Source organism: Pleurodeles waltl, chromosome 2_2 (genome assembly GCF_031143425.1).
Source record: "Pleurodeles waltl isolate 20211129_DDA chromosome 2_2, aPleWal1.hap1.20221129, whole genome shotgun sequence".
Lineage (NCBI taxonomy): Eukaryota > Metazoa > Chordata > Amphibia > Caudata > Salamandridae > Pleurodeles > Pleurodeles waltl.
The window spans coordinates 811,250,950-811,264,900 of NC_090439.1; the positions used below are offsets into that span (position 1 = coordinate 811,250,950).

At 44.6% G+C, this 13,951-nt stretch overlaps 1 protein-coding gene across 2 annotated transcripts in view; it reads left to right on the forward strand.

Annotated features, from left to right (window-relative positions):
• CPNE3 (copine 3) overlaps positions 1-13,951 on the forward strand; it is a 437,917-nt gene that overhangs the window by 398,616 nt on the left and 25,350 nt on the right. For both annotated transcript variants that reach the window (XM_069220439.1, XM_069220440.1), the window contains exon 15: positions 7,769-8,005. In XM_069220439.1, the coding sequence (XP_069076540.1) occupies positions 7,769-8,005 (237 nt within the window). The remainder of the gene's footprint in view (positions 1-7,768; positions 8,006-13,951) is intronic.

Sequence of the window (13,951 nt, forward strand, 5' to 3'; positions counted from 1 at the left end):
CAGCGACCCTCTACAAGGTCACATAGGTTTGGGGTCCATTCGTGGTTCGCATTCCACTTTTGGAGTATATGGTTTGTGTTGCCCCTATCCCTATGTGTCCCCATTGCATCCTATTCTAACTTTACATTGTTTGCACTGTTTTCTATTGCTATACTGCATATTTTTGGTATTGTGTACATATATCTTGTGTATATTTGCTATCCTCATACTGAGGGTACTCACTGAGATACTTTGGCATATTGTCATAAAAATAAAGTACCTTTATTTTTAGTATATCTGTGTATTGTGTTTTCTTATGATATTGTGCAAGTGACACTAGTGGTACTGTAGGAGCTTCGCTCGTCTCCTAGTTCAGTCTAAGCTGCTCTGCTAAGCTACCATTATCTATCAGCCCAAGCTGCTAGACACCCCTCTACACTAATAAGGGATACCTGGGCCTGGTGCAAGGTGTAAGTACCCCTTGGTACTCACTACAAGCCAGTCCAGCCTCCTACAGCAAGTGACAGTTGATTCTTCAGAGATGTTCTTACTGTACTTGCCCTTGTTGTGACTATAGCCCTGTAGGAGTCACGTATTTCTTCACTCAGGCATCCAGATCATCATCATCCTGTCTTCAGTGCATGCAAATTCAGTTATGCTCCAAGCAGTGAGAAGGCGTCACCTCTCGTTGTGCCTACGTCACCTTGCACTCAGTTACAGCATGAGTCAACCCTCACTCACTTTTTCACTTCACTTGACTTCTGATTCCTTCTAGATTCGCTTTGTAGTTTTGTCATGGTAAGTAATAGCTTGGTGGAGGCCTGGTAGGTGGATTATTATGGGATATCCACACGTTCGATGGCATCTGTCGCTGTAGATACGCATGTTCTGCAATAGCTCGCCATCTGGTGTTGGGCCGGAGTGTTACAAGTTGTTTTTCTTCGAAGAAGTCTTTCGAGTCACGGGACCGAGTGACTCCTCCTTTTGTCTCCATTGCGCATGGGCGTCGACTCCATCTTCGATTGTTTTTTTTCCGCCATCGGGTTCGGACGTGTTCCTGTCGCTCCGAGTTTCGGAACGGAAAATTAGCTAATTTCGGAAGATTTTCGTCGGTATTGTTGCGTTCGGGATCGGCGTACTTAGATTCCACACCGCATCGAAGATCGAAGAGCTCCGGTGCCCTTCGGGGTAGTTTTTCGATCCTCCGTCGGGGCCTGGTCGGCCCGACCGCGTGCTGAAGAACGCCGATGGAACGGACCCCGTTCCGTTTCTGCCCCAAATGCCACAATAAATACCCCTACACAGACCAACACTTGGTCTGCAACCTGTGCCTGTCACCTGAGCACAGCGAAGACACCTGCGAGGCCTGTCGTGCGTTCCGGTCCCGAAAAACACTCCGAGACCGTCGAGCCAGAAGACTTCAAATGGCGTCCGCACCGACAGCCCAACGGGAGTTCGAGGAACAGGAAGAAGAAGGTACCTTCTCGATCCAAGACTCAGACTCCGAAGGATTCGACGACACACAAACCGTGAGTAAGACGTCGAAAACCACACAAAGAAACATTTACAAGGCCCAGGGGACGCCACTGCCACCAGGCCATGGCTCCACCCATAAATTCGGTGACCGACCGTCGGCACCGAAAAAGGCCAAAACAGTGCCGAGATCGTCCGACTCCGGTCGAGACACCGGCACGCAGCCTTCTCGGGACCGAGAAAGTGCTGGAGACAAGCCTCGACACCGAGATGCCGGTGTGGACACGGCTCGACGCCGAGACAGCGGCACCGAAACAGATCGACGCCGAGAGGTTTCGGCCCCGAAAAGGAAAAAAGTCACCTCGGAGCCGAAAAAACACGCAGACAAAGTTTCGACGCCGAAACAAACTGCAAGCGACCCAGCTTCAGGCTCTTATACAGAAGAGCACTCGCTGACCTCCCAAATGCAAAAGCATAGGTTTGAGGAAGAGCTACAAGCAACTGATGTGGACCATACGCAAAAGCGTATCTTCATTCAGCAGGGGACAGGAAAAATAAGCACCCTTCCCCCCATTAGGAGAAAGAGGAGGTTGGAGTTCCAGACGGAACAAGCACCACAACCAAAAGTGGTTAAAAGAATTACACCACCACCCTCTCCTCCGCCCGTGATTAACGTTTCACCAGCACAAACTCCATCTCACTCCCCAGCTCACACCACCATGAGCCAGGGTGACCAAGATCAGGACGCATGGGACCTATACGACGCCCCAGTGTCAGATAACAGCCCGGAGGCCTACCCTACAAAGCCATCTCCACCAGAAGACAGCACCGCGTACTCTCAGGTGGTGGCTAGAGCAGCACAATTTCATAACGTAAGCCTCCACTCAGAACAAGTCGAGGATGATTTCTTGTTCAACACACTCTCCTCCACCCACAGCTCCTACCAAAGCCTGCCTATGCTCCCTGGTATGCTCCGGCACGCAAAAGACATATTTAAGGAGCCGGTCAAAAGTAGGGCAATCACACCAAGGGTGGAAAAGAAGTATAAGCCGCCTCCTACGGACCCGGCTTTCATCACTACACAGCTGCCACCAGACTCTGTTGTTGTAGGAGCAGCTAGGAAAAGGGCCAACTCTCACACATCTGGAGATGCACCACCCCCAGATAAAGAAAGCCGCAAGTTCGATGCAGCTGGTAAAAGAGTCGCAGCACAAGCTGCAAACCAGTGGCGCATCGCGAACTCCCAGGCACTACTTGCGCGCTATGACAGAGCCCACTGGGACGAGATGCAACATCTCATTGAACATCTGCCCAAGGACTTCCAAAATAGGGCGAAACAAGTGGTTCAGGAGGGACAGACCATCTCCAACAACCAGATACGTTCCTCCATGGACGCTGCAGATACAGCTGCACGGACAATTAATACATCTGTAACTATCAGACGGCATGCATGGCTCCGAACGTCTGGATTTAAACCAGAGATTCAACAAGCAGTTCTCAATATGCCTTTTAATGAAAAAGAACTGTTCGGTCCAGAAGTGGACACAGCGATTGAGAAACTCAAAAAAGATACGGACACTGCCAAAGCCATGGGCGCACTCTACTCCCCGCAGAGCAGAGGGAATTACAGCACATTCCGTAAAACGCCCTTTCGAGGGGGGTTTCGGGGTCAAAGCACACAAGCCAGCACCTCACAAGCAACACCGTCCACTTACCAGGGACAGTATAGAGGAGGTTTTCGGGGACAATATAGAGGAGGGCAATTCCCTAGAAATAGAGGGAGATTTCAAAGCCCCAAAACCCCTACTACTAAACAATGACTCACATGTCACTCACCCCCTCCACACAACACCAGTGGGGGGAAGAATAGGTCATTATTACAAAGCATGGGAGGAAATCACTACAGACACTTGGGTTCTAGCAATTATCCAACATGGTTATTGCATAGAATTTCTACAATTCCCTCCAAACATACCACCAAAAGCACAAAATTTAACAACACACCATTCCAATCTCCTGGAGATAGAAGTGCAGGCACTATTGCAAAAGAATGCAATCGAATTAGTGCCAAACACACAAATAAACACAGGAGTTTACTCACTGTACTTTCTGATACCAAAGAAGGACAAAACGCTGAGACCAATCCTAGACCTCAGAGTAGTAAACACTTTCATCAAATCAGACCACTTCCACATGGTCACACTACAAGAAGTATTGCCATTGCTAAAACTACACGACTACATGGCAACTTTAGACCTCAAGGATGCTTATTTCCATATACCAATACACCCATCGCACAGGAAATACCTAAGGTTTGTATTCAAAGGAATACATTACCAATTCAAGGTACTGCCTTTCGGATTAACAACCGCACCAAGAGTCTTTACCAAATGTCTAGCGGTAGTCGCTGCACACTTAAGAAGGCAGCAAATACATGTGTTCCCATATTTGGACGACTGGCTAATCAAGGCCCATTCGTTCATACAGTGCTCAAATCACACAAATCAGATCATACAAACCCTCTTCAAACTCGGGTTCACCGTCAATTTCACAAAATCCAAAATTCTGCCACGCAAGGTACAACAATACCTGGGAGCCATAATAGACACATCAAAGGGAGTAGCCACTCCAAGTCTACAAAGAATTCAAAATTTCAACACCATCATACAACGCATGTATCCAACACAAAAAATACAAGCAAAGATGGTATTACAACTCCTAGGCATGATGTCATCATGCATAGCCATTGTCCCAAACGCAAGACTGCACATGAGGCCCTTACAACAGTGCCTAGCATCACAGTGGTCTCAAGCACAGGGTCACCTTCTAGATCTGGTGTTAATAGACCGCCAAACTTACCTCTCGCTTCTGTGGTGGAACAACATAAATTTAAACAAGGGGCGGCCTTTCCAAGACCCAGTGCCACAATACGTAATAACAACAGATGCTTCCATGACAGGGTGGGGAGCACACCTCGATCAACACAGCATACAAGGACAATGGAATGTACATCAAACAAAACTGCATATCAATCACCTAGAACTTCTAGCAGTTTTTCAAGCACTAAAAGCTTTCCAACCAATAATAGTTCACAAATACATTCTCGTCAAAACAGACAACATGACAACAATGTATTATCTAAACAAGCAGGGAGGGACGCACTCCACGCAGTTAAGCCTGCTAGCACAAAAAATTTGGCATTGGGCAATTCACAACCAAATTCGCCTAATTGCACAGTTTATACCAGGGATACAAAATCAACTCGCAGACAATCTCTCTCGAGATCACCAACAGGTCCACGAATGGGAAATTCACCCCCAAATTCTGAACACTTATTTCAAACTCTGGGGAACACCTCAGATAGACTTGTTTGCGACAAGGGAGAACGCAAAATGCCAAAACTTCGCATCCAGGTACCCACACAAACAATCCCAAGGCAATGCCCTATGGATGAACTGGTCAGGGATATTTGCTTACGCTTTTCCTCCTCTACCTCTCCTTCCTTACCTGGTAAACAAACTCAGTCAAAGCAAACTCAAACTCATATTGATAGCACCAACTTGGGCAAGGCAACCCTGGTACACAACGCTGCTAGACCTATCAGTGGTACCCTGCATCAAATTGCCCAACAGGCCAGATCTGTTGACACAGCACAACCAAAAGATCAGACACCCAGATCCAGCATCGCTGAATCTAGCAATCTGGCTCCTGAAATCCTAGAATTCGGGCACTTACAACTTACCCAAGAATGTATGGAAGTCATAAAACAAGCAAGAAGGCCATCCACCAGGCACTGCTATGCAAGTAAATGGAAGAGGTTTGTTTGCTACTGCCATATTAATCAAATACAACCATTACACACAACTCCAGAACACGTAGTGGGTTACTTGCTTCACTTACAAAAATCTAACCTAGCTTTCTCTTCCATTAAGATTCACCTTGCAGCAATATCTGCATACCTGCAGACTACCTATTCAACTTCCCTATATAAAATACCAGTCATTAAAGCATTCATGGAGGGCCTTAGGAGAATTATACCACCAAGAACACCACCTGTTCCTTCATGGAACCTAAATGTTGTCCTAACTAGACTTATGGGTCCACCTTTTGAACCCATGCACTCCTGCGACATACAGTTCCTAACCTGGAAGGTGGCATTTCTCATCGCCATTACTTCCCTGAGAAGAGTAAGCGAGATTCAGGCGTTTACTATACAGGAACCTTTTATACAACTACACAAAAATAAAGTCGTCCTAAGGACCAATCCTAAATTTTTGCCAAAGGTTATTTCACTGTTCCATCTAAATCAAACAGTGGAACTTCCAGTGTTCTTTCCACAGCCAGATACCGTAGCTGAAAGGGCACTACATACATTAGATGTCAAAAGAGCATTGATGTATTACATTGACAGAACAAAGAACATTAGAAAGACTAAACAACTCTTTATTGCATTTCAAAAACCTCATGCAGGAAACCCAATTTCAAAACAAGGTATAGCCAGATGGATAGTTAAATGCATCCAAATCTGCTACCTTAAAGCTAAACGACAGCTGCCCATTACACCAAGGGCACACTCAACCAGAAAGAAAGGTGCTACCATGGCCTTTCTAGGAAACATCCCAATGCAAGAAATATGTAAGGCAGCCACATGGTCTACGCCTCACACATTCACCAAGCACTACTGTGTAGACGTGTTATCCGCACAACAAGCCACAGTAGGTCAAGCTGTATTAAGGACGTTATTTCAGACTACTTCCACTCCTACAGGCTGATCCACCGCTTTTGGGGAAATAACTGCTTACTAGTCTATGCAGAACATGCGTATCTACAGCGACAGATGCCATCGAACTGAAAATGTCACTTACCCAGTGTACATCTGTTCGTGGCATCAGTCGCAGTAGATTCGCATGTGCCCACCCGCCTCCCCGGGAGCCTGTAGCAGTTTGGAAGTTACCTTCAATTATTTATATATGTATCATCTCAACCTTAAATAGGTGTATACTTAGTCACTCCATTGCATGGGCACTATTACTACAATTCAACTCCTTCCTCACCCTCTGCGGGGAAAAACAATCGAAGATGGAGTCGACGCCCATGCGCAATGGAGACAAAAGGAGGAGTCACTCGGTCCCGTGACTCGAAAGACTTCTTCGAAGAAAAACAACTTGTAACACTCCGGCCCAACACCAGATGGCGAGCTATTGCAGAACATGCGAATCTACTGCGACTGATGCCACGAACAGATGTACACTGGGTAAGTGACATTTTCATTACTTTCTCCAGACTCTGCAGCATACTATGCTTTTTAACCATTGATAGTGTATTTTTAAATTATTGTATCGGTCCTGTCTGCATTTCTTTGATGCCCAGAGAGAACAGTAGGATATCTCTCAGATTTGTGTTTGTTTTATTCTCGACCAAAGATGGTGGAGGGCGGTCTGTGTGGAGGATGGAGATTAGAAGAGGCTGTCCCAGAGATGTTTGTCCCATGATTACTAGTATCCTTGAAGTAGGTTCTTTTAAGCCCTTCTGGAATATGTAAATGCTGGGTAGAGTGGTTAGGCACGACTGCACATTCTCCATGTGACATACCCCTCTTTTAAAGCATACTGTGCTTTTGATTTCCAGAGTTGCCTGTTTTTTGGGCTGGTGCAACTTTGATGACTAATGCTTAATTTGGGGCTCAAGTTAAGCTCGGACAGAATTGTATTGTCATTTTGGTTTATCTCTATCAGTTCCTTGGCAGCCTTCCAATGCTTTTCACAATATGATATACATATCTGTAGCATCATTATGCTGGATGGTTCCCTCATGGTAATATTTTAGGGCTCTGGATGGTTCCCTCATGGTAATATTTTAGGGCTCTGGTATTATCTCTGAATCCAAATGGTAGATAATACTAACGGTCAAGGAAAATGAGAAATATTTCTGAAAACCCACGTTGGACTGCAATCGGTACCCTTTACCAAGTCTACCAATCAAGTTTTCCTTAAGAGTGTTCTCAGTACATTAGCTGTCTTACTGATTTTTGTTTTTGTTTTGTTGTTTAGCTTTTTCTAGTCTTGTTTTGAATCTGCAAGGCGTGGCCTGAACCAACTACCCAATTGCCAGTGCCCAAGCGGTATAGTTAATGAACATTCAGAATGGTTATTTGATATTGGACTTTGTCAGATGTAGCTAAAAATTCAAAATATATTAAACACTGCTTGACCTGTTTTTATATTTTTGTAGCTATACGTTATCCTTGCCTATGTTTTTAAATTGTAAATGTTAGGAGTTAACGTTTCATGGTTTAAAAGTGTGTTCTTTTTTGCAGCAATACTTTGTGCTACTTATAATCACGGATGGCGTAATTACGGATCTCGATCAAACGAGGCAGTCCATCGTGAACGCTGCGAAGCTTCCCATGTCAATCATCATAGTTGGTGTGGGAGGGGCGGATTTCGGTGCGATGGAGTTCCTGGACAGTGACGGAGGAGCACTTAAGGCCATTACAGGAGAGATGGCGGTTCGAGATATTGTGCAGTTTGTTCCTTTCAGGAACTTTCAAAATGTGAGTTGTAGTTGTGTTTAAACTCAGTGGATTAATGGACCTTTCATGCTTTCTTTCCTGTTTTTTATACAGCTGCTTTGCCACTTTGTGCTGCTGTAGTACGAAGCTAGTTACATAATTACGAGCATGCATTAGTGTGCACCTGTGATTTACCGTTGTTTTTTGCGTTCATCAGTGATACGGAAACCTTTGTCTTGCACAGTCCAGTGTTTATATTCTTTAATCCAGTGTTCAGTGGGCATGTTGCTGCCTGGTGTTAGCCGTTCTCAAATCAACTAAAACTTCACAGTGACGACCAAGAATCGACGTGTGGCTGAGCTGAACTTCGATCCAAAATGCCCTTCCACGCCCTGCCGCCCAACCAGCAGCTGTCACGCCCTGCCGCCCAACCAGCAGCTGCCACGCCCTGCCGCCCAACCAGCAGCTGCCACGCCTGCCGCCCAACCAGCAGCTGCCACGCCCTGGCGCCCCACCAGCAGCTGCCACGCTCTGCCACCCCACCAATAGCTGCACACCCTTCCACCTTACCAACAGTTGCCACACCCTGACGCCCCACCAGCAGCTGCCATGCCCTGCAGCTGTGATTTACCGCTGTTTTTTGCGTGTATCAGTGATACGGAAACCTTTGCCTTGCACAGTCCAGTGCTTATAATCTTTATTCCAGTGTCCAGTGGGCATGTTGCTGCCTATTGTTAGCCGTTCTCAAATCAACTAAAACTTCACAGTGACGACCAAGAATCGCCGTGCGGCTGAGCGTACTTCAGTCCAAAATGCCCTGCCGCCCTACCAGCAGCTGCCACGCCCTGCCACCTTACCAGCAGCTGCCACGCCCTGCCACCTTACCGACAGCTGCCATGCCACCCACCAGCAATAAAGTAACTCACCCAGGACGTCAGCGTATCTGTATAAATAGAGATGGCACACACGTTCTCTCCATACAGCCCCCAACTCCACGAGCTCGATTTATTTGAAAAGTGATTTAATTTCCATTATTTTAACTATGTAAATGTCATTATGCAACGCAGGATTTGGATGACTGTATTACAAGGCTTCCCTTGTTGAGAAATACAGTGCCCTCAATGTGAGGGATTCCACACATCACTGGTCCAGAAAGGTTAATCCTCCTAAAATTAAGGAGAAGAATCGTGTTGAATACATTGAGAAACGTTGGGTTCTGATGTCCTCCATTGTTCCCCCACATGACCCTGATGGTGAAGAGTCAGAGAAGGCGACGTCCCCACAGTTGAAGCCCCACGCAGTGTGACTCGGGAGTCGTGCCGGCCTCCACGGGCTCGCTGGGTCAGGGTCGTTATTATTTCAGCTGTACAAAGCTAAACCCATGCATGAATCAGCCACAACACAAGCACAAGCAGAGACATAAATACAATGAGTACAAAAAGTACTTGAGACTGGATTACAGATACGTTTCTCCTTTATAGACCTTCTTCCTAAGGGTTACGAGTTAATAAACTGCCTCCCTCCTGAGCATCGCCGGTTATAGATTGCAGCATAAGCCAGTGAATGTCGAATCTCGGGGATGGACAATCGGTCTGGGTGACTTTTCTAACTGCGATACATAAAGGAGAGTGCAAGCAGTTGTTGTTGCTATCCTCAAGCTCACTGGGAACTGTTACACTACAGTATTTGTAGATATGAGAAGGTAATGCAACGACTAAAGACACGGTTACAATCTAGTGAGTAGTATGCCTCCTACTTTAGGGATGAAAGCAGATAAATGCAGCCCGGTTACAAAATTACATCAAAGCTGGTCATTTTGGCGCATTACAGACAGTGCAAACGATTCTAAAAGGATCAAATGCAAATAGTTAATACTGGCCTCACCTGTACAAATACACTATTATGTGCTAAGTAAGCTATTAAAGTACTTCATACCATGATCATATAAAATCATCATTGCAAGCATGCGCCATTGCAGGCTGGTTTAAAATAAATCTGTAGACTTGTCATTCACTTTAGATAACCATAAGTAAGCGGAAATAAGGTGCAAACACGTTCATATTACTGCCCATCACCAATCAGGCGAGCTAGTTAAAAACAGTCCTCTGGTGTTAATCAAGTGTTTCACATGTTTGGTATTACCAAGTGTCTGATGTAACCATAATCATAGCAGTCGCCGCCAGTACAGGGAGTTGCCCACTGTTGGAAACTAGAGATATAATAATGAGCTACAGGTGGGTCCCACTATCACATGTCTATTGGTGCATTAGCCACAAGTGTTTTCTAATACAGATCTCCGGGTGCATAAATGTAAATGAAGCCACTGGTAAACAAAAGGACTAGGAGTCCGTGTTATTGCAGCCTTACAATGTCTAATATTGTGTTTAATAAAAAGAGGATGCAGAAAGCGCCACCTAGCTTGCAAAGAAGTAGTGGACAGTAGCCTAAAATGTACAAGTTTTCTTTCCTCCTTGTTTACAGTTTCAAGTGGCTAAGCTTCTAGTTTTGTTTATCCAACCGCTAGTGTAATACAAAATGGAAAGTGTGCCTAGTCTGAAACTTACATAGAGCGATTTTTTTTATTCCAGAAATAACTGGTCCAGATATCGTTTGAATAGGCAGTAGAGCTTGATTTCATGAAGATGCTCTATTGGTTTGCCTCTCTGCTGTGATATAAATTCACTATTTCTCTCTAATCCACTGCACGCTGGAGGGCTACTTTAACCCAGTTTGTCCAACATTCTTGACAACCTATATCTGTCAAAGCGCTCTCAATATATTTGTACCAGGGTAGTTTGTTAGTATGATTCAGTAGTTGCCGTGCTTTGTCCATTGTAGGAGCAGCCATCGGGGTCCCAGGGCCGAGACATAATAAGTACTGTAGAAATTGGTTCTCAATTTTCATCAAGCCTGCAACTTTTTTATGACCCCCTCAAATCTGCCCCACAAGGCCCTGTGGCCACTGCCTTCATTCGGTATGCTTGTAGAGTGAAGGCAGTTAGCCTGCGGTTACATTTATGGGTGAGTCTCAGGACAGCATTAGTATTGACTCAGGGTAGTCTTACTTTTTACAGACTATTTCGTCCAGGACAATTTCTCGTCAAATCTGATGCCCAAATAGTCATAATAGCCCACACGATCCAAGGGTTTACCATACATTTTGAGAGTATTCTTCAGATTTTGTCTGCAGTTTACGACCATAAACTTTGTCGTTATCCAGTCTCGTGGCTTGGTCGACCGTACCTTCAGTTTTCCTGAAGTCTGCTTGTAATGGTGAAAGGATTTTGTTAGCTTCTACATAGTCTTCTAGGTGACTGAGCAGCAATTTGCCCTAGATCTTTACGGCTCCATCCAGTAGTGAAACTGGGCAATAATTGGCAGGATTGTTGTGGGGCATTTTTTGTGTGTAGAGGTATGTTAACTGCTGATCTTCAGGACTCAGACTACATTGTAAACTGCCGTCAGATTAGGAACTCAGGCTGGCAGATGGGCACAAAATATACCAGCTGAAATTCGGTCTGGGCCAGAACAGCCACCCGTATCTCCCCCTAAGAGAACTCTACACAAGGCTCCTTGTGGGTTACATTAATAGCTGTTTGCTTCGTTATGCAATCTTGGAGCTCATTTGTGCTGATAATTCTCAGTGCTTGGATTACATTCAAAGGGTCAAAAAGTATTGAGTTCTACAGCTTTGAAAAGTGTTTAACCCAAGCACTAGGGGTAATGCAGGTTTCAAGTTTTTTTGCAGGACATTCACATCCCTATCGAACCAAGTCTCACAAACTCTTTGTAATTTTTTATTTCTTAATGATTGAGGGGTTGCCATGCTTTTACTTGAAGTTGACTTTGCTTACCTTTAATAAGACACTTGTACTCCTTCCTTAGTGTTTTTAGACGTAATTTCCCTTCTTGTATGAAACACTTGTTTTTAAGCTATTTGCTAAGGATTGCTTTAGTTTTAGACATTCGTTATTAAACCATTCAACCCTAAGCGCTCCAGGTTCTACCATAGTGTCATTGGTGAATCTAGGGCTCATATTACCTAACCTACAGGGTGTATTTACAATACTTCTAGTTCCAAATTACAGTGGTATTTTGAAATAGCTATTCAGTTTGGCAATTCTACATGTTCGAGGCTCCATTGTTCAAGGGCTCTTTGGTGTCAGTTTTGTTAATACTGGTACTATGCTAGGCAACTTTACTGCTAATTGATTTTACAGTCAGATTTTTTACAAATGAAATGACGGAAGACCCTAAGGTCTCTAGGGGCTCCATGAAGGATCCCTAAGGATTGCAGAAAGAGGATTGTACTCAAAGTCTCCAAATTAATAAAAATATAATCAATGTGATTCTCACGGGGCCCAGGTCAAAGGGTGAATTGCTCTGGTGTATCTGAAGCATTGCGCCGCCCATTAAGTGGCCCTAAATCATTGTTCATCATAAACTAATTTAGAATGGGATCGCATTTTGATTTCCCAGGAAATTTCACAACAAGATATGGTAACACTTAGGTTGTCCCTTGTACACCTCTGGATACCTCCATGACAAGTCAGGCTTAGTATACAAGCCCCCGCACACTAGTAAATGTGGATTTCAGGACATGCATTCGGGCAGATAGTTCATGAGGAATAACGCTAATGCGTTTCTCTAGCTGTTGTATGTTGTCCCGGAAGTCTGCAGAATTTCCAGGAGGCGTATACCTATTGGTTATATTGATGCTCTAACATTCGAAGCTGTTAGTGATTACTCTTAATTCTTTAGTGTTTTTTTTTTTTTTTTTACTTTGCGGAGGCCTGTAGAAACCCAGATTGTTAAACCACCTTCCCATTTATGTTTCGATTATTTTAATGCTTTGATACAATGCCAAGTGTAACCATCCATCTCGATCTCGCCCAGTTCCCAGGCTTGTTGAAAGCAGCAGATGTTCTTCGATGTGACGAAAGAAACCCGGTCTTTGTTTTCGGGTTTTGCTTTCAGGACAGCTATATTCCAGTTTAAGATTTTTCCTTGGCTGCAGGGCAAATAGACGGAGAGTGATTCCTATGCAAGGTGATTCGGGGGTGTTGAAGTACCCCCTTGCCATGTAACCAGTGAACATGGCCCATTAGTTGAAAGATTGCAACTGTGAGCACGATGATTGAGTACAATTATAGGCGAGTATCTGCTTTGCAGGCACTTGCAACATGAATGAATGAGTCTATTATTCAATTTGTAAGCTCTTTTCTAGCACCGACATAGAACGGTTCTTCTCTCTGTGTTGAAGTCTGTTTGACTCATTACGGACCTGAAAGATGGTTGGATATGGTTCTGGTCTTTCTTCTGACGTAAGTGTTCCCCAGTTTGCTAGTTAGTCGCCGTCAGATAAAATTGCCTGTCTGACGTTTTTGCTTGACCACCGCATTATGGTGGTGTCTTGCTGCAGAAGTAAAGTCAACATGAAGTAAATCGTCTCAGGACACATTTGACAGGCACGGTAAGGAGTTTATTGCCCAAGGAGGTTAGTTCTGTTCAATGTCACGCTGCTATCTAGAAACATAGGTTGCAGTAAATAAGATAATATATTTGCTTAGATCAGGAGATAAGTGGTTATGGATCTGCAGCAGCTTTTTGCTAGAGAGAGACCTTTAATCGCCTAGAGACTTTCTCAGCTCTAGTTCTTGATGTGTCAACAGCTGTAACAGGTTTAATAGTGCGCTTTGAGTACTGCTCAGTCGAGGCAAAGCTGTATTTCTCGCTCTGGCTGCAGGGAGACATTTCTTGGTTCAAGACTAGATTCAGCGGTTGTTGTTGCTTTCCTCATAGTGTTCAAAAACCTCAGTGCTGGATTATGAAGCACAAGTTTGGAAAATTCGCCTGCGTAGCCACTCGCTTTTAGAGTAGGGGCAAAATATCTGATTAATTTTGATTTTTATCAGCAGCAGTGGCACAAAAAATCTTCTAAGTTGAAGGCCTACTGATGAATCCTTTGTTCTAGATGACTAATCAATG